This window comes from Labeo rohita, chromosome 9 (assembly GCF_022985175.1).
Source record: "Labeo rohita strain BAU-BD-2019 chromosome 9, IGBB_LRoh.1.0, whole genome shotgun sequence".
Taxonomy (NCBI): Eukaryota; Metazoa; Chordata; class Actinopteri; order Cypriniformes; family Cyprinidae; genus Labeo; species Labeo rohita.
In genome coordinates this window covers 9,231,304-9,253,397 of record NC_066877.1, presented here as the reverse complement: position 1 = coordinate 9,253,397, position 22,094 = coordinate 9,231,304, and the positions used below count along the sequence as shown (strand labels likewise).

At 34.8% G+C, this 22,094-nt stretch overlaps 2 protein-coding genes across 3 annotated transcripts in view; one reads left to right on the top strand and one right to left on the bottom strand.

Annotated features, from left to right (window-relative positions):
- Positions 1–807: 807 nt before the first annotated feature.
- pdzk1 (PDZ domain containing 1) lies at positions 808–10,510 on the bottom strand. Its single transcript, XM_051118892.1, has 9 exons — positions 10,367–10,510; positions 8,403–8,614; positions 8,088–8,310; positions 6,499–6,635; positions 5,991–6,186; positions 4,438–4,634; positions 3,357–3,569; positions 1,922–2,248; positions 808–1,552 (listed from the first exon to the last, which is right to left on the bottom strand). The coding sequence occupies exons 2-9, from the start codon at positions 8,607–8,609 to the stop codon at positions 1,484–1,486; spliced, it is 1,569 nt and encodes a 522-aa protein (XP_050974849.1). The 5' UTR covers positions 8,610–8,614; positions 10,367–10,510; the 3' UTR covers positions 808–1,483.
- Positions 10,511–15,176: 4,666 nt separating this feature from the next.
- LOC127170709 (cholecystokinin receptor) overlaps positions 15,177–22,094 on the top strand; it is a 36,035-nt gene continuing 29,117 nt past the window's right edge. Inside the window, exon 1 of one of the 2 annotated variants that reach the window (XM_051118894.1) lies at positions 15,177–15,651. In XM_051118894.1, coding sequence (XP_050974851.1) covers positions 15,489–15,651 — 163 coding nt within the window. In that variant the 5' untranslated portion in view covers positions 15,177–15,488. Of the gene's footprint in view, positions 15,732–22,094 lie in introns of both variants that reach the window. The other variant, XM_051118895.1, reaches the window with a different exon arrangement.

Genomic DNA, 22,094 nt, shown 5'->3' with positions numbered 1-22,094 from the left:
TTAAAATGAAAACAATACATTATAAATGAATAGAATTAGATTTTTACTATCAGAAATTTCTTAAATTGGGTGAACCCCTGTAAACTTTTGTCCAAGCATTCAGTAGGCGTTCAAACACCCAACCGATTTCATCAGAGATCGCGGAGAGTCACGTCCAGATGTCAGTTAACGTTATTCTTTGGCACGAGTGATTAAGCTTATACGATGTGCAGATCAGCTGAATCAATCTGCTGTTAAAAATGAACCATCCATTCATCATATCATCATGCAAAACTAAGAATTATAATAATTGTAAATGACGATCGGGTGCGGTTATCTAAATCAGAGAAAAATATAGGTGCGGGTGGGTGGCGTGTAGATAATTTATTTGAAGCTGCGGATTCGGGTGAGGTTTGAGCTCATCCGCGCATCTCTAATATATATATATATATATATATATATATATATATATATATATATATATAATAGATCAATGGTTCTCAACTCCCGTCCTCGAGGCCCACTGCCTGTCTCCCTCATTTAACTCACCTGATTCAGATCATCAGCTCATTAGGAAAAAGATCCATGAACTAAACAGAGTGTGTCAGATTCAGAAACATACAAAATGTGTAGAACAGTGGGCCCCGAGGACCGAGTTGAGAACCACTGTAATAGATAGATAGATAGATCGATAGATAGATAGCAAAACAGAGCTCAGTGTTCAATAAATTAACGGATTTGTTAGTGACGGGAGTCCTTGGCTGTTTCGTTCGATTAAAGCTGGAGCTGCAAATATAGAAAGTGAGTATTAATTTTTAATTCATGACGTAAATGCTTTGAATGATATTTATTTTTGTTTATGTGTAAAACATTTCATCATTTTCATTATAATACATGATGCAGACGTACAAAGTAAATCTGTCATTAAATGTTAAAAGTGCAAATCACCTGGTTTTATCGTTATCAGTGGATCAGTATAGTAGCATATAGTATTTTTCCACTTTGGTTATAGGTACCATTACATTGGTGCTAACACTTGCAGTAGAACTACTGAATGCACCTTTAAAATAATAAGAATAGTTTTCACAGAGTTAGATTTACCGTCACACCAAATAAAGAGGTTTTATTCAATTGGCATCCATGAGAAAAAGACAAATATTCTGTAGAATAAATTATACACCAAGTATGCATTGCCTGAAAGACCATAAGTACTTGTTATTTTTATATTTCATGTATCACAAGCATAATAAAAACAAGACAGATCATTGTTGTTGTAAATCCCAGTGAAAGCAGTACAGAAACAATCTGTTGCATTTGATATCATGACTAATAGCTATATAAATTCACATTGAAAATATTCTTTAATCAGTGGTCTTACAGGATCTTGTTTAAAGGGGCATATTCGCCTCTTAATAGATTGTACAGGAGTTGATCAGGTAAGTGCATCAACCTGTCACTAAATCACAGTATTGGAGGTATCTGTTGGTACAGAAGTGTGGTGTGCTCAGAGTCTGTCGTCCTCAGCTGATGCTGAAGATGATGATGATGATGAAGAGGATGAAGAAGAAGAAGACTAGGGTGAAAAAAATTAAGTTAGTAGCTCTTTTAGGAAATCACAATATATACTACCATTCAAAACTTTAGGGTTGGTACGATTTTTTTTTATGTTGTTGAAAGAACTCTGCATTTATTTGATCAAAATTACTGTAAAACTGTTGAATATTATTACAATTTAAAAAAATTCTTTACTATTAGAATATACTTTAAAATGCAATTTATTACTGTGATGCAAAGCTGAATTTTCATTACTCCTGTTCTGATTTGCTACTCAGTACTCTACTTGGAATGACATAAGTGTGAGTAAGTGATGACAGAATGAAAAACGTAGTATTATGAGGTATATTGTGAACATTGAAAACATTTTGAAATGCCGAATACTGACCCTTGACCGAGTTTGAGCAGGTGGAGTGGCTGGTCTTTCGTTGTCACTTTCTGTATCTTTCTTCTCATCCTCCTCTGCATAAGCTGGTGCGGGGTCATCAGTGGAGGGCTCGTTATTAATCAGCTGAAGGGAGATGGGGATCCCTCGTGCTTTTAGGTACTCATAGGCCGTCCTGTCAGCAACTAGGAGGAACAGCGTGTTCCCGCTCTTGCGGATGAGGTCAACAACCTCCTCATGCATGATCTTTTCCACGTTCACTCCATTCACCTCCACAACAATGTCATCATCCTTTAGTCCGGCTTTGTCTGCTGCTCCACCTTTCACCACCTGAGAGAAAACAACACAATAACGGGTTAATCCACCCCCAAATTTTTTCAGAATTGCATAATATAAACTCACAATTCAGATTTTTTCTCAAAATTGTGACATATAAACTCACAATTCTGACTTTTTTTCTCAGAATTGCACAGAGATGGCAAACGTACACACATTCTTCACTCAAGTAGAAGCACAGATACTCATTTTTAAAAATACTCTGGTAAACATAGAAGTATTGACTACACTTGTTTTTACTTAAGTTAAAGTAAAGAAGTATGGGCTGTAGTGTTACGCTGGTAACTGGACCTCATGTCATATTGACACATTAATACAAAATAACTTATAACTTATAGTAATTTTAATAATAATATATAAAATTTGAATGTATGAAGGCTAAACAACCACCATGTAGAACAGGGCCAGATTGGGACAAAATCTCAGGCCGGGAAAATCTCACACTCATCCAGGCCATCCCATACACCCACAAAAAATTCTGAAACCATGGACAACCCTATTTTTTTTTGTATGGCCATCACATTTAAATAAATGTATAAAACTTTAGGCTGGGGCCGTGCAAAATAAGAAAAATGTCTCTCTCTTGAACTGCACCTTCACATCCATTTTCCTTTACAGTCTCTTCATTTTCCATGATATCTTTCTGCATCTCAGTTTTGCTTTTTTCACTGATTTACTGTTATGAGCAGAACTGTCTCTACCTTGTTGCAAAACAATGACCTCAGTATATTTATTTGCAGTAACAATTTAAATGTAAAGTATCACATTATGACCAGGTGTTGTTGTTTTATCTTAAAATACTATAGATTTAACAAAACAATATTTTCTAAATTGCCTAGATGTCAAAATTAGTACAATAATGATTACATCATGACAGTATCTTTACAGAAAAATCCTAATACTGAACATGTTATTGCATTATCAAGAGTACTTTCTTCAGATGAAGAAAGAAAGTCATACAGGTTTGGAATGTCATGAGGATGAGTAAATAATGACAGACTTTTTAAGTGAACTCCTTTGAAGCTATTCAAAAACCAAACCTATAGAGATATCTACCAAAGCTTTCTAGAAATGTCAGCACAGATCATTACTCAGAGCCCACCTCTTTGATGTACTGTCCATAAGTTCCCTGGATGCCATTGAGATGGAAACCAAATCCAGCAGCGGTCTTCTCCAGCCGGCACAGTCTGGGTTTGTGCTCCAAATCTGCTGGGGCAGGTACCGCCAGAGCAGGTATGGCTTCAGCTTCATGCTCAGGATAGCCTGGTGGGGCTCCTCTCATTTCCTCCCAGTACAGAAGTGGAGAAACATCACCCTATACAACAAAGCATTAAACAGTTTAAAAAAAGAAGGGGAATCTTATTGTAATACTACCGCCCACTAATCTGCACGTTGCCACTCACGGCGCTGCAATTCTGTTTTTTTGCAAGCGACAAAATTCAAGCAAAGCATGCTAACTCTTCTGTCTTTGAACGCACAGATGAGCACAGAACACTATTCTATATATAGACAAGAGAGCAGTGGATTTATTGATTTATTTACTGTATAACAGACTACTGCCACACAGATCTAATATAAACATGTGATTTCTTACCTTCACAGACATGACTGACTGTTTTTGTAACTCATGTGTGTTTTTAACATAAACTTTGACAGTTTAAGTCCAATAAGAAAGAGAACTTAGTTTAGTACTCACATGCCGTGTGACATTCGCTTTCTGTGCGTATGTTTCGGATGTGTGCACTCAGAAAACCGTATATCAGTTTAAACTAATATGGCTTTAAAGTGCATGATATGAGCACGATAGACATGATAATCAAAACCAAAAAGACGTTTTTGGCAAAGTATCTGAGGAACGAGCTGTAAAGGCACAGCTCTATTCTGGAAAAGTGGGCTGGGAGCAGCAGCTCATTTGCATTTAAAGAGACATGCACAAAAACAGCGTGTTTCTGCTTCCACTCAAAATGGGCATTTTCAAAATGATATAATAAATGCTCTGTGGGGTATTTTGAGCTGAAACTTCACAGACACATCCTGGGGACATCTGAGACTTAAATTACATATTGTAAAAAGGGGCATAATAGTTCTCCTTTAACTGCACAGTAACTATACTTTTCAGTATCATTGTAAATGTCTTAAATCAATGTTTACTGCAGTAATCTTAGTGAATGAAAAGGACTCACCAATTTGTACATTTTATCTGTTTCTGGATCCAGCACCAGGAGGGAGCACTTGTTTCCTTGTTGAGATATTTTTTCCACCACCTGCTCATGCCTGCAGTGATCTACTTCCTGTCCATTTACAGCCGCTAGTCTGTCCTTACTCTTCAGTCCCGCTTGCTCTGCAGGGCTTCCTTTGTCTATTTCTCCAAGGTAATGACCTTCGACAGAAAACAAAATATGACATGAATCAAATATTAAAACATAAAACAAACCTTTTTCTCAATTTATCTAGGGTGACCATACGTCCTTGATTTACATAATCAAACTAGCTTGGCATGCAAGAAGATGGGATCTACAGAGAACATCCAAAACGATGGAAATACGTGTACATGAAGAGTTCAGATGCTAAAGTCTCAAAGTCCATCTGCCATTTTTCATTAAAATGAGGCTGGAATTTAGCGAGTTTGAAGTAAAAGTATTTGATGGATGTATAGTATGTGTCGAGAACATTCACTCTGTATGATTAATTTTTGACCAAAGTGGCTTTTAGAGGGTTCTGCATCTGAACTCTTCACATATACTGTATAAGCACGGCAATAGAAAAACAAAGCCAAAACAGTGAAATTTTACGCAATTTTGAAATCCTGGCCAGGATGTCTTTTCAGTATAATTTATCTTTTCATCAGTATGTTAATAGTATTGGGATTTATTTATTGATTGTAATTAGGAATATTAATTTAACCAACTTAATTATTAATATATTAGTAATCATTTTATTTAATTTATTATTTTTTTTTTAATGTAAAAGCCAATTTTTAATTATATTGTTAAAATTCCCTTCTTTTGCACCCTACAATATTTACTGTAAGAACATCTTGTGATATTAAATCACATTAAATGCTAATCTGTTTTTTATAGCATGTTAGAGGCATTTCAGTACATAACCTTTGCATATCATTTTACATTGTCATCAAAATTCCTCTGAATCACAGTTAAACAATGTCAATTACCCAGCATGAACACGTTGCCCTAACACTGCAATAAACTTTAGTAAGTTCACTTAGCACCACCATGCTGGAAAGAAATGTAAACAGTAGAACTAATACGGGTAACAATGGTATGCAATGGTAATGCAAAGAGAATATGGGCTGCTAACAGCAAATTTGCAAGACCCAGGATATTACAGTCATGCTGTATTTCCCCCGAGTTCATATCTGTGAGCAGTGCGCTTAACCTCAGGTTACTCCATAGAGATGTCTATGCAATTAGTATACTGTAAAACACTTTGGATTAAAAAAATAAATAAAGTCTGAAATTCTTAAAACTTACAAAAGAATGAATAAATTTAAGATTATTATCAGCAACACTTTTACATTTATTGGCTGGTCAGATACAGATGCACTGCTATAACATTTCCCTCAGAAGGAACCAAAATATAAGCCACCAAGAATAATCCAACAAAAATATAATACTCAGAATGGAGCAAGGTTTTGAACAACTGAAGCAGAAGTAATTTAGACTGCAGTTAGGCTAAATTTGTATTTCATGTTGACTTCCACACCATGGACACTTACCTGGGTGTTTAGGATCTTCCCTCAGCATAAAGCCATAACCATCTGGTTTCTTGGTCATGTCTGCAATGCGTGGTTTATGTTGGAGGTGCTTGACCGTGGCATGAGCCACACTTGGTCGAATGCCTTTGCTCCTGAAGAATTTGTCAGTGTCCTCATCCACCAACAGAAACATCACTTTGTCTCCGGCTGCTTTTATCTACAATAATAATAGGACTACATTATTATAATGTTTTCCTCAAACACTGATACTGTGGCTAATGTAGTACAGTCAAGGTCTTCAGCAGCATCTATTCAGTTTGCAAACAAAAGAAGATATTTTAAAGAATGTGTGTGTTCTGCAAAAGAAAGAAAGTCATATGGGTTTGTAATGACATGGGTAAATGATGACAGAATTTTCATTTTTGGTTGGATCTCGTTAAAGCTGTTCTAGCATGCTAAAATTGGTGATAAAGAGGTAATGTTAAACAGGAGTTATTGCAGGTAGAATAAAAGCAGAATTTTAATTTACCTTTTGCACAGTCTGATCATGTGAGAGACTCTCAACATTCTCACTGTTTATCTCCACTATACGATCACCCGTCTTCACACCAGCCTTATCAGCTACTCCTCCAGACAGCACTTCTGTCATGAATATGCCACGAGAATCTAAGAGAAAACAGGGTTAGATAAAAATGACTCCAGTTAGCACCTCATCTCACATGTCATCTGAAATAATTCTAACAATGATCATCGTATTGGTTGATTTATCCAAAACAGGCCTAAGAAAATTAAAGTTGAACTTTCTCAGCCTCAGATGACCATTCGCTGACTGTTGGCAGCAATAAAAAAAAAAAAAAATGAGTTGGCAAGCTCTAATCTGACAAGCTGGCCATGATAACTTATGAAAATGAGTTAACGACTGGATTTAACAATGTTTGGCAGATCAGAGGCAAATCTTTAAAACATATTCAGATTGAGGGACAACTTTAACACAATTTCACCATTTTTGTCATGACAACTCTTTTAGCACGGCAGTGGATATGGCAATGTTACTATTTGGTCTTGGCGGAATAGGTCTGCTATGCTGCTGAATTGCTGCTGCTGGTTACTGCTGTTGTTGTAGATTATTGCTGCTGCAAAGCAAGTATAGGTAGAAAGGGTAAAGTTTTTTTTTTCCCAATAAGTAAACAATGTTAAAATCATGCTCTGAAAACCATGCTCAAATGGAGTTAACAAGGTTTTCAAAGAGTGATTTATGGAGAACTGTGTTTTGTCCTAATGACTGCATCTGCAGCATTGAATTAATTGTATTACATTTAATTTGAGTTTATATGTTACAGTATAAAGTTTATTGTAGCTATATGCCCGCTCAGGTTTTCCTTGTTGTGGGCAAATGCTAAGACTCTTCTGTGCTCTTCCAACACACAAAAACATTAGCTTTTATAGAAAGTGTGTTTCTTGAGTAAAGAAAACGCTGTATTTTTTCAAACATCAGTTCTTTATTTACCCTTACATTGCAAAGAAGTAGACGCCTTTCTTCAAAAAGTGCGTCGTGGTACTTTATTCTGAATGGAGGCGTGTTATGAGGTTCGACTGACAATTTGAGGATACAATGGCATTACGAGGTTTAGTCACAAGCTCTTTTGAAAGCTTTATATTGGTTAAATATTTGTAAAACCCACAAACTAACATAACAATGACCAAATAGCACTAAATTAAAATAGTAATAATGAAGAGATAGGAGGTTTCTCATAATTTTCCACGGCACACCTGACAACATGCCATAGTGGCACAGTGGCTGGGAAACATTGCTGTAGCACATCTATACAGGTGGAGTTGGGGAGGTGGAGGGTTTCAACTCTGAAAGCGTGCTGTAAATGTGAATGCTGTAGTGAATGCTAAACAGTCATTCAAATGTAATGCAGCAAGCTCATTGGCTGTGTATGCAACATAAATCAATCAGCTTGTGCCAAGCTGTTTAACGCTGTGATTATCATCAGTTTGCATTAATGACCCATCAACCTGCACCATCTAGAGTTTCATGACAGAACTTGGTAATTATTTGAGTTTATATTTTGAGATAATCCTGTCTCAAACTCTGTGAGTTTACTTGCTTACCTTTGGTGGACTTTAAGGAGAAACCAAACCCACTGCTGGATTTTTGCAGATAGCAAAGTTTGGCTTTAGTGGCTGGTGCAGAGACTCCATTCATGGTGGGATGGCTTTGACCTAACTGAGGGTCAGCAAGATTCACACCTTTGGCTTTGGCCGACTTATACGCCTCTTCTCCAAGGATGTGCAATGTGACGGTCATGCCACTCTTTTTCACCAAATCTGCAACCTGATCCGTGGGAAAAACATGTGTAAGGTTTATCACTAAACTATTAAAATAAAACACTGTTTACCTTTTTTTAGTAGCCAATTGCATCAAACCTGATTGTGCTCCTTATTGTCCACAAAAGTTCCATTGACTCTGATTATACGGTCTCCGTCCTTGAGACCGGCCATTTCAGCCACGCCTCTCATCTCCAGGTCTCGGATCAGGTGACCCTCCTCGCCGTGCTCCACGCGGAGGAAGAAGCCGTAGCCCTGTCCATCTCGCTTAGACAGAGTAATGACACGTGGTTTTGGACCAGCCATTTTTCCTGTTAGGAAACACCTATCGATCAGTGTTGCTTTTCACGCTGAGGTCATCTAACATGATAACATGCTCTTCTTGGTACATCTGTTGTTATCTTATCATATATCAGTGTTTCTCAACCCTAGTTCTGGGTTCCCCCCAACACTGTACATTTTGTATGTCTCCCTTATCTGACACACCCATTTCAGGTCCTGGAGTTTCTTCCAATAAGCTCATGAGTCGAATCAGGTGCGTTTGATTAGGAGAGGAGCGATGCACAAAATGCGCAGTGTTGGGGGGCGCCCAGGACCAGGGTTGAGAAACACTGTCATAGATAGACATAATTCATTATATACCAGTCATTTGGTGATAACATTGGTAATTACAATCCAGCAATGTACCTGTGAAGTGGGTGAAAACCGATTTTATTCCTCACAACATGTAGCAGTGTTATAATGACGAAATATGGAATTAAATCACAAATGTTAATAAGAAATGGCAGCAGTTCAGTGCAGAATAGACACAGAGGGGAACACGATTATGTAATCTTATGTTTTTGAAATGCAGGTGATAACTAGGGTAATTTAGAATTATCAAAGGCCATATAATCACGCCCTGTGTTAAGGTGCATCTGAACTAAATCACTGAAGCTTTAAAGTTGATGTAAAAAGACATTTGTAAAACAATTTACTGTGCAAAATAGATAACAGCGAAACAGAGGAAGTATATATTCTCAATTAAATTTGAATTTTAAAAAACTGTAATTAGTTTTATTTTTTTATTTTTTAATATCCCCATATTAATTATGCTAAATAAGACCTGGAATGTGTATTCACAAATAAAGCATTCTGATTTCATTCTGAATTTAAATAAAAACTAAATCAATCAATCAATAAATAAAATTTTAAAATGACAGTGAGCGCTCCGATTCGACAATTGTTAAATGTTAACAAGGCTCCTGAATGTGTTTATGTCAAAGTACTGTACATTTTGCTTTTAAACGGTTGTACTTTGTCTCTTTAATTATATGTAGCAACTAACTAACTAACTAAATAAGAGTGAGCACAATTCTGAGTGACTCCACAATTGTTTTCCCTAAAGCGTACCTTGTACCTTATCTCAGTAATTACGAATGCCAATCATGAAATCTTTACAAAACAGCAGGCATAAATGGGAGGCGGTGTCATCAAGGGTTTTAATGCTTCAGAAAGATTGCCTATAGCCGTGGCTCGTTTTGATAAATGTTTTACCAGAGGAAAATTTGCAAGCATCTAGCTTTAGGTTCAAGCACAACAGATGCCATATCAATTACACAACACCTCACACATCAGCTGAGAGCTGAAGTACACTTCTCACACTTGAGTGCTTCGTGAACTGCACTATGAGCTGCTAATGTTTTCACATCATCACATTATGCCTAAAACTACATTCTTGCTGCTGTTTAATAATTAATGCAACTTGCGACTTGCATAAAGTTTCTCGTACAAATAATTTGAAAGCAAGAGCTTCACTTAAGCCATCAACCTGCATTAAAATTTCTCAACACGATTCCCAGGAAGTCATTGGTTAAATTCAGGTGGCTTGGAACAACATTTCTATTTTATTCTATTCTATTGTGATAAAAGAAAAGAAAATCTATTCAAATGATATCACTCTGAATATATATATATATATATTTAAATAGTAAGGTACACATGAAAGCACATATTTCTTTCGAAAGCACATGACATTTCTACACATACATCTATGTTTGTTAAGATAAGTGTGTGTCACTCACCAGCTGCAGTCTCCTCAGTGTCCCAGTCTAAAGGAGGTAGCTGCCTGCTTCTGCTCAGGTATTATCTAGCACTGTATAAGCGTGTGTGAAGGACTTTGACAGGCCAAAGGTTGATCTAAAAGGTGAGTTATTTAACCATGTCCCGTGGCTGGAGGTTTATTCTCTGTTGCTTTGAGGGACTATATTCTAACCTAAAGAAATTTAAAACAAAAAGAGATATTTTTTAAAAAAGACATCATCATTTGTAAATGTGAAGACAGCAAGGATGTTTCTTATTCACTGTATTTACTATTCACAACATGCTGAAGCATTAAAACCACCTCAATTTTTATTTTATTTTTTTTTTAATAATTAAGACTTTTGGTGACACTTCACAATAAGGTTCATTAGTTAACATTAGCTAACTACATTAGTTAACATGAACTAAGAATGAACAATACTTCTACAGCAATTCTTAATCTTAGTTAATGTTAATTGTAGGATTTACTAATGCATTATTAAAATCACAAGTTGTGTTTGTTAACATTGGTTAATGCACTAACATGAACAAACAATGAACCACTTTATTTTTAATAATCAATATTAACAAAGATTAGGAAATAGTGTAATAAATGTACTGTTCGTTGTTCATTCATGTCCGTTCATACATTAACTAATGTTAACAAATACCACCTTAGTGTAAAGCGTTACCAGATTTATTGATGTTTTTAAAATCAAGGCTGCATTTATTCAATCAAAATACAAAATAAAATGACAGTAATATTGTAAAATATTATTACAACTTAAAATAACAGTTTTCTATTTTAATGTATTCTCAAATGTAATTTCAAATTAATTTATTCTTGTAAATGTAATGCAGAATTTTCAGCATCATTACAGTGTCACATGATCCTTTGGAAAACATTTTTATGTACTGTTTTGGTGCTCATGAAACATTTATTATTAGTAACAATGTTGACAGCTTTTGTTGCTTAATATTTTGTGTAAACCATTATACTATTCAAAAGTTTTAGGTAAGTAAAAAAAAAAACACAGGGCTCACAGTTCGATACAATTTCGGTAGGGAAAAAAAAAATCTACTATGCTCTACTATACTATTCTTTTGATTTATTTTGAACAGACAGTACAAATTACATTTTTCCCCCACCTAGATGTGAAAATACTAAATATTATATCAAATTATAATGTTATAATATAATTATTATATATAACCTGCAGTACATATATACATACAGGGAATACATACTTGAAATATATTTGATGTAGTTAACACAGATAAACAAGGGAAGAAAAACAGTGCGACATGTAATGTAGCCTACATGTGACACTGGACCACAAAACCAGTCGTAAGTGTAAATTTCTTGAAATTGAGATTTATACACCATCTGAAAGCTGAATAAAGCTTTGTTATGATAGGGTAATCTTTGGCTTATAGCAATGCATATTACTAATCAAAAATTAAGTTATGATATATTTGCGGTATGAAATTTACAAAACATCTTCATGGAACATGATCTTTACTTGATATCCTAATGATTTCTGGCATAAAAGAAAAATCGATAAATTTGACCTGTGCAACATAAGACTGGTTTTGTGGTCCAGGGTCACATATATGCTGAGTTTCAGTTCATTTTTGTGACAGAAAGGAAACTCAAATGGCATCCTATGTGTTGTCTTTAATTTACAAAAGACCGTTTACAGTAATGCATTATTAATAAGACAGTGACAGTGTTACTTATTAATAAGTAACTTATTACGTATTAATAAGTAATGACAGTGTTTTAAGTTGATTTTGCTGGTATAAGGAAAGGCATCGACACACATACACACACAAAACATATTAGTTCCAGGCTTCTAGCACTGCTAAATTGACAGCGCAGTTGGTACTTTATCAAAATAAAATACAGTGAACCAAACGCGCCCGCCTAATCGTTTTAACATTAGAACACGACTGAAGTACAAAGCCTACATAATGGTTTAGCATTTGGATACATCGCAAATATGGAAATATTATGGAATATTTGGATTTGTGCCAAATGAGATAGGTAGGATACAAGAGCACAAAGCTCCATTTTGCAAACAGTTAGATACGCAAGCCTTTAAAGTAACATTATTGTATTCCTTTGTCAGTGAGAGACGCGTTCAGAATCAGAACATGGTCACTGTCTAGTAGGCTTTGTTTAGTAGTCTTCTGCTGGTGGCTATTAAACAGCGTTGCATTACTTCCCCCTTCTGGATTGAGGGTGAATTGCGTGTAATCGTTGTAAGGCCTCATGTACCGAACTGAGATGTCCGTACTGTGACGGTTCGATACGAATACATGTATCGCTATTGTAATATTATGTGTGTGTGTGTGTGTGTGTACTTGTTTTTGCTACATTGTGGGGACCAAATGTCCCCACAAGGATAGTAAAACCTGAAATTTTTGACATTGTGGGGACCAGCCTGTGGTCCCCATGGGTACAAAAGCTTATAAATCATACAGAATGAGATTTTTTGAGAAAGTAAAAATGCAGAAAGTTTACTGTAAGGGTTAGGTTTAGGGGTAGGGTTAGGGTAAGGGGATAGAAAATACAGTGTGGAGAGTATAAAAACCATTGCGCCTATGGAGAGTCCCCACAAGGATAATAAACCAGACTGTGTGCGTGTGTGCGTGTGTTTCTGTATTCTAAAAATACAGATATCTATAAAACATCCATAAAGGTTTAATGCCATGCTATACTGCTTCATGACAATTACAATAACAAAGACAAGCAGGTGCCACAATGTTTATTACTCTCTCTGTTCCAATAAAGAACAGATGCTTGTGCAAATAACCGGGATCATGGCACTGATTCACAGGTCAGTCTTCTGGTAAACCCTCTTAACGTAATTGGTATTTCAGGAGGCCACTCAAATGATCTGAGTATTAGCAAACTCATTAAATCTAAATCCTAAATCCTGCGATAGAGTAAAGTTAGGAAACTATTAGTGAGTCTATGAGTGTGTATACTCACAAATTTGTTTGGATTGCCACTGCAAATGTGCACATAGACTCACTCACTTCATTTAGACAAGAAACCTGTGCTCATCAGCTATACAAGATAGCCAGAGAAAATACCTGACCAAACAAATCTACGAAGCCATTTTTATAGACAAGCAAATGATGATTTTACTATTATACAATGTGTTATCACAATACTGAATCAAATGATCGTAAACTCTTCACTCTAAAAGTTGGACTCTGGAATATATTTATCTAGACATTCATATTCGTGTTAAATAACTATCTGTATAACTTTAAAATGTAAACTAAAAGTTACATGCATCTTTACAAATTCATATTTAAAAGTATAAATGATGGGTAATTAAATGTCACCCTTACCATGAAAAAATAAAGTTTTTACCTAAGGTTTTTACTATACTGATGTCACAGTACAGCACAGATGTCAACATTTGGTGGTTCAAATACCCATGTGAGGTCTCTTAAAGTTTTTAAACCTTTCTTTTTTGAATGATTTTCCAAAATCTGGTAAGTGGTATTTTCAGGCTTGTCACATCCATAACAGTACATATTCCTCATAAATAGACACATCAAAATTAAAATAAAGTAACAATTATATGTTCTGTGAAGAGCCATTGCTTCTCTATTTGTTGGGTGTTATTGTGCCTGGTTTGTGCATTTTAATTCACAGAAATCCTACAAAGTATGTAATCTTTTTTGGCACATCCATGATAGACTGATATTTTCTGATGTTTAGACTCTCTCAACAAGGGTTTCCCTGCTGAAAAAAAAACAGCTAAAACCAGCCTAAGCTGGTTGGCTGGTTTTATCTGGTCATCCAGGCTGGTCTTAGCTGGTCATTAGGCTGGTTTTAGAGTAGTTTTGGTCACTTCCTTAGCTGGTCAGGCTGGTTTTAGCTAAGACCAGCCTGACCATCCTAGCCAGGTTGGGAGACCAGCTAAAACCAGCTACTTCCAGCTTAAACCAGCCTGTTTTTTTTTTTTTTTCAGCAGGGTTATTAAAATATAAACACATGGTTCAGTATATTGGTAACACATACATTCTATAAGCATTTATATGTCACATCCACAACGCTGGATTTGCCCTGATTCAAATATTCACATATTTCCAAAATTTTAATATTTTCATATTTACAATTTGTCACTGCATTACCTATTTGTTATGATCTGTATCTACCTTCGGCCTGCTCGTCAACGCGGAAGTAAGCCTATGGGTGAGACTTCTGGTTCATTGGCCACTATTACAAGAAGAATATCAACATGCAGTAAACGGTACAACTGTTAACACTACAAACCAGTGTGTTCATAATTAAAACAATACATTAAAATAATACTGTAAGACACACCAAATTGCAACATCAAGCAGCAAAACGAGAAGCCAGACCCATAAAATTTACTTACGGTATAGAAATAAGGTGGCTATTCTTCAGTTGTTCTGTAGTCAAGTACTTTAATACCATAGAAATATATGAGTAAAACTAAACCTACCATGAAAAATGTTCACTAGTCTGTGCTATGAATATTTATTACTTTAGAACGGAGCCGCGTAAATTTATTAACACTAACACTAAAGTCTGCTATAATGTTTAAATGTACTTCTTAAAATGGACGAGGAAAAAAATCTAGGCAACCTGTTCTCCTTTCACAAGAGGGCGCTGATGCTTCACTTCACCTACCACATCATTCATAACTTTCCCCACACCTCCATGTGCACGTACTCCACAAACTCCTTTCAATGTCTCCTCCTCTCCAGGATGCTCAAATCCCTGAATCCCACCGACTCACCCCCAAACTCCCACCCCTGCTGTTTAAGAGCTCATCAATACCCTCAGCTCAGTCCACGCGTGAGAAGAGACTCAGTGGCGCTCCGCGCTTCATCACATTCTCATACAAAGCAACTGTGCCTTCAACACACTGCTGAGCAACAACGACTCAAACGTTGTATTTCAGCATGAGCTAATCTTATTTCTCCCTACTTACCTTTTTATTGATTCTTAATTTATCCCCTATACATTTCTGCTCTCTAAGTCACTCACTGTTTGCGCTCTCATCAGACACTTATTGTTGACGGATGACTGCGAGGAACTACTAAAATAAAATAGTTGTGGTTAGGTCCGAAATGGATTTACAAACGCTAAATGATACATCTGGGATTTGGGCATGCCTTCAGCTGCAGAACAGCTCGCTTCTGAACGGGACCTTAAACGGGAGTCTGGAGATTCCCAACGGCACCTGCGGAGACGCGCTTCTGCTGCCCAAGACGGAACCGGCGCGACCCAAAGGTGAGGACCCCCTGACACACATTCAGCACCAGAACGCTGTTTCAGGCTCGTTCAAGACAGTCGTTCGCCTTCTCTATGAGGTACCAAAGCCTATCATGACCATGTTTTGACATTATGTAGAGGTTGAAGCACACTCCCATGGTTTGAAGTAAAATCAGAAAGAGGTTGAGGGTGTTAAAAGTAGGCTATATAGAACATTTCAGTAAGCACAAAAGTTAGATTGCAAGTTTTAGTTAGAACGATCTAAATAGAACGCGTTCGCCTGAGGAGGTAACCATGGTAACAGTACTCTACAATTTCTGTACGGTTAATCAAAAATCACTTTCGGATATATTCATGTATCACAAGTATATCAAAAAAGTTGACTTCAAGAAGTCTAGTAGATATTCGACATTTCGTTGTGGGAGCGCCAAATACAATTCGGTTGTGCAAGACAAACCTAAAGAGGTTGCTTCCAGAAAATCAGGTTAGTGAGACAAATTTCCACCCCCACAGAAGTCACTGAATATTTAGCATACTAGGCATAAATGGCATATCATAGTAATGCAATATTTTTGCCCTGTAACCTTGCAATCCTTACCTTTGAGTATACGAGATGGTAAATCTTCAGCATCTTTGGAATGTCCTAAATTTCCAAAGTATTGTCATGTAGTATAATCACTGTACCATGAGGAGTAAGGGGACGAACAATGTTTGTTACATCTTGAAAAATTGTAAATTAATTTCTGCCAGCATCGCTACAGCTTTATTTGTCACTGCAGGGGTAACTGAGATGTGAATATAATCCTATATGGTTTATTAGTTTCTGATGCCTTATTTGCAGTCAGCCCACGAGAGATGCTACAACAAAAGGATAATGAAGTATGAGGAAACCTGATTTAATCAGACACCTGTGACCAACATTTGAATGAAGGGTCTAAGAAGAATTGTAAATGTATTAGTGTCAACTGTAGTCAAATCATATTCAAACATATATACAAAAAAAAAAACATTGATTGCATTTAAACAATTTTAAATGGCGGCTTTAGATAAGAACATGACAAGAGTTTTTTTTTTTTTTTTTAATTAAAATCTCGGTCATGCTCCATATAACATGCCATATTTGGGACAGATAATATTTAGCTCTGAATATGCCCTGTTTTATATAAATCATAATTCAGTTGTAAACACATCAGTGCTCATATTCATGAACAGTTGGGAAACACAGAACCTGATTTTAAATAAATGTTGGTTTAAATGATAAAAGTTGTAGATTTAAAATGATATTAAATGAGACAAAGGAAAAGTAAAATAAAACTTGCATTTTATAGCTTTATAAAATATGGTAAAGGACAATTTCTAGCATTGATTGTAAAATAAATAAATAAATAAATACATAAATAACGTTACTTAATTTTGTGCAACATTCTGTTCAGGAGCAATTTTTGATGCTGTAATTTCCCACTATTAAAACTGGAAAATATAGAGCAAAACACTTTTACTAACCCTTATAAAGGCATGCAGTTATTTCATTAGGCTGTCCAAGAAGTAATGCATATTCACACTGCTAAGACAAAAAAAAAAAAAAAAAAAAAAAAAAAAAAAAAATTATATATATATATATATATATATATATATATATATATAAGTAATTTATTTCATTTTTCGTAAAAACAAAAAACAAAATAAAATAAAATAAAAAATTATAAATGAAGCCGGAGGTGACTATTCAAGAAAAAGAGTTTGCAGCCTTTCCACTGCTATTAGAATCACTGCCAAAGCAAGTAAATAATTCAGAGCAGAGCTCACTGCATCACCCCTCTGGGCATTATGACGCAAGGGACTGTTGTACAACGTGAAGAGATTATTTATCTTGTGCAAAAATTGTGACAAATTCTACATATCCACATTAAATGTTAACTTCAAAACACGAAACAGTAAAATATTAAAGCATAAAATATTCCAATAGAGAGGAGAATCAATATTAGCAATAAAGTTAGCTTTTTCCACTAATCTAATTTTTCCTTAGAAACTCCTTCATTAGATTAGTGATGGACATTACATGACAGGCTCCAACTGCCACTTGCAACATATCAAGTCATAACCACAGTTTCCCAAAGGCTTCACGCTGTTTGTGCGCTTTAACAGGATTGTGGACTTCATGGTTCTGACTGGATTTTTTAAAATATGAATCTAAATGTTAAATGAGATCATTTTTAGAGCCGTTTTAGCCAAATTTCACTAGAAGTAACAGAACTAAAACAACACATGCAGCAGAAAACAAAACAACATAATTAGAAAAAAATGTCTAAAAGGCAAAAAAAAAAAAAAAAAATAAATAAAAAAAATAAATAAAATAAAATAAAATAAAAAAATAATAATAAATCAAGTAATTGTTCATAAAATGCTTTGGGAAAGTGACTTTGGAAATTACAGATTGTAATTACAGATTACAAGTAGTGTAACTAGTGTAACTATTTCAATTACTTTATTAATGTAATTACATTTGATTACCTTTTGATTACTTTTCCAATTTTTAACAAATGTTTTCAACTGTTAATCATTTTGAAACATTTACAGCAAGCAGGGTTAACCTTACAGTAGTACTTAACACTGATTACGTTCAGACTTTCAAAATCCTTCATCACTTGAATTAAGATTATAATTAATTATAATCAGTAATTTAATTTTAAATCTCATCTACCACAAAACCAGACTTTAGCTCCTCATTTTACTTTGAGATTTTTAAATACAGATTTAAAAATATAAGATATAGTTTATTTAATAGCTATGATACTGTTTTTGAAATCAAATCTTTGCATAGCTATGACAGGAAACGCTGGCTTCTAACAATGCCTTGGAAAAAACAGTTTATCTTAAAAAAATAAAGCATATGCATAAACTTTAATAGAAAATAGGTATGGAATAAGCTTGTGTTTTCTTCTGTGTCCTAAACTCCATCAAAAGAACTCAATTAAATCCATTAAAGAAATCCATTAAATCTGTTTCTGTATTTGTGTAAAAATATTCAGATGTAACCCTCTTTTTAATCATTAAAATATTTTTAAGTACACACTTTTCTCAGTAAGTAATGGATTACAGTTACATTTATTTTGTAATTAAATCACATAATGCTATTACATGTAACTGGTTACTCTACAACACTGTTTGTTATATTACATAAATTGGGAAAATGCAATTGTTTTAACATCTAAAGGAAGTGGTTTTATTTATTATGAATATTCACTCAGTCAACCTGACTTCTTCATTACACCAGTAAAAAGACAGCTGAGGTGGAAACAGCTGTTTAATACACACTACTACTACACATGTTCATATTTTACAGCAAAAACGAGTGCTTTCTCCTCATTCTCTCTGGGTGCTTTGATGAAAGCATTCAGCATACCTCCGGGCGCAGGCTAAATTTAGTGCATTGCCACCGAGGAGCCTAATCAGAGACTGCTCGACAATAACGTATTTGCTGTCCATTTCCTCCATCAGCAGAGGCTGTTGGGCTCTCTGTTCTTGTGTTCAGTATAAACCCTGATCATTAAACACACGTCTGTCATTATCGCCATCACACTGCACTCCAGCAGCGCTCTTCAAATCCACAGATTCTGGATTTTTAGCATACAGTGCACATTGATTCATTCTTCATTATGATGACTCCAGTATGGCGTGCAGATGCTTCAGGCAATCAGTGTCATCTCAGTGATTTTCTGTGAATCTTAATAAATCTCTTCACTGTAGCACTGTAGTATTTATTTTGTATGGAAGTATATTTCTGCAACTGAACAAAAATGAATACAAATAAAGATTCAAATAAAATACATATGGTAATTGCAACTTTTTGTCTTACAATTCTAACTTTTTTTTTTGTCCCATGATTCGGACTTCTCCGAATTCTGATGTTATAATCTCACAATTCTTTCTTTTTTTTCTTGCAATTTCAAGTTTATATCCCGCAATTCAGATTTTTCCCCCCTAAACTGCAAGTTTATGTCAATTTTAACTTTTCTTATCAGAATTGTGTGTTCATATCTCACAATTTTGAGCTAACATCTTACAATTAAGATTCTTAGAAGACAATTCATTTTTTCCTTTTTTCCCCCTTTTTTCTCTTTTTTTTTTACTCAAATTTCTGACTTTTCAGACATGACAATTTAACATCCCAGTTCTGATTTTTTTTTTTTTTTTTTTTTTTTTTTTTTATATATCAGTTTATATCTCACAAGTTTACCTTATTTTTTTATGGAAGTCTGTTTCTGCCACTGAATAAAAAATAAAAAAGTTAACTGTGATACAAATTCACAATTCATTTTTTTTCTCAGAATTGTGATCTAAACTTGCAATTCTGACTTTTTTCTCAGAATTACAAGATATAAACTCAAAATTGTTTTTTTTTTCTCAGAATTGTGAGTCTATGTCGCAATTATGACGTTATATCTTGCAGTTGAGTTCCTATCTCACAATTCTGACCTTATTTCTTAGAATTGCAAGTTTATATCTCACAGTTTTGACTTCATAACATGCAGTTGCGGATTAATATTTCCCAATTCTGAGAAAAAAGTCAGAATTATGTGATAGGAAGTCACAATTATCTTTTTTTTTGTAAAAAAAAATTATTCAGTGGCGGAAACAAGCTTCCATATTTTCTTCTCAGAATTGTGAGTTTACTGTATGTCTTGCAATTCTGATAATTATTCTTATTTTTATCCGTTTATATCCCCCCCCCAAAAAAAAAGAAACAAATGAACTGTGAGATATAAACAAACTGTTAAGGAAAAAAATCACAACTATGAGATAAAAAGTCACAATTACGTTTATATATTTATTGAACATTTCACAGAAGAAGTAAGCTTTAATAGTTTTGCTATACTACCTATGCATAATTACATGGTAATTTGAATTATATCATTTGATTTAGCGTATTTTTCTCTACTGACCCCATCAGAACAAACCTGTGACCCACCAGTTAGTAAGCACTGCTGTATATGATCAAACGCATGCTGTGCTAACATGACGAGACAGGCAGTAGAAGTCATTTGCTCTGAAACGATGCAACCTCTGATCTCAGGTGAGATGCCTGGTGAGTTCGCTCAGGATGAGGTTTTCAGTCATGAGCTCTTAACATTTAGATGAGTCCAGTGATGAAGCTGCATCAGGGTAATTTGAGAGGACACAGAGGTTAGCAGAACGTCATGCTTTGGCTTAATATAGCAGCATTTGTGACCAACAAGTGATTAATAAACTTCCTTGACAGGTCTTGATGATGACTGACACTAATGATTAAATCCAATCATTAGATAATTTACTGCTTTAAACTTCTCTTCATAGTGGGTTATCATGAATCTTATGGATGCTGTATGGCTTCATACAGATTCGAAGAATCAGCAGTCACCAATGCAGAACTGATCTTTCACACTGTTCACAGAAAAAAAGAAAGAACAAGATATTGTGCTGTGGTATACGATGTGCCTGAGTAGCTGAAATTGTCTTAATTGACAAATTGGTTGTTTGGTTGTCCTCAGCACATCAGACAGTGATCCAAATCCAAATTATGGCATTACCTTTGTTTTTGGCTCTAATGTAGAAGCAAATAACCCACAAACATTGCTACCCAATAATTTAAGAGCCCATTTATTATAAATTTGTGTCCACACTGCATTACTTGTGCTTTTTAAAATTTTCATTTATTTGTGTTCAGAAAAAGACCAGCAAAGTAGTGTCTAAAAATAACTGTTTTTAAAGGGCAATATTTCCTCCCTGAAATTGACTTACAGGGGTATTTAGCCTGCATAATGGGTTTTTTTATCCATATAATAACATGCAGCATGCCATTGATTGAAGTTTTCCGTTAACTAAAAAGCATTCAGTTAACTAAAAAGAAACTCAACCCAAAACTCATGAAATAAAATGAAATATGTTACATGAAACAAGCTAAATGAATGAATGAATGAATACATTTGAAAAAGAAATTAAAGCTGAAGTACTAAAATTACTAAAACTGAAATAAAATTAAATGAAACTGAAAAATTTAAATTAAAGATACTTCAAACAAACAAAAAAAATACTGTAATAGAATTTGAAGAATACTAAAAAAAAAAAAAAATAGAATAGAATAGAATAGAATATAATGAAATAGTGATGTATGCCACTTGTTATAGTAACTAAAATTGAGGAAATCACTATAGGGATTTTTTTGCTCCCAAAGTTTAATTATTTGGGGTAATTTGGTCAGGTTCGGTGACATTTTTATTCTTACATTGCACTTATTTCACTTAATTGAATAAACAAGTTTACAGTTCCAGTTAGTCCTGTTTTCAGTACGTTCCTTATAACTTCAGTGTTTTCTGAATGTTTATAAAATTGTTGCTGTTGATAATGACTTCACCTAACACTTGAGGCTGTTGAGTTGTAAACTTGTGTGGGCTCTTCCTCTCATACACAGCCTGTCCTGATGC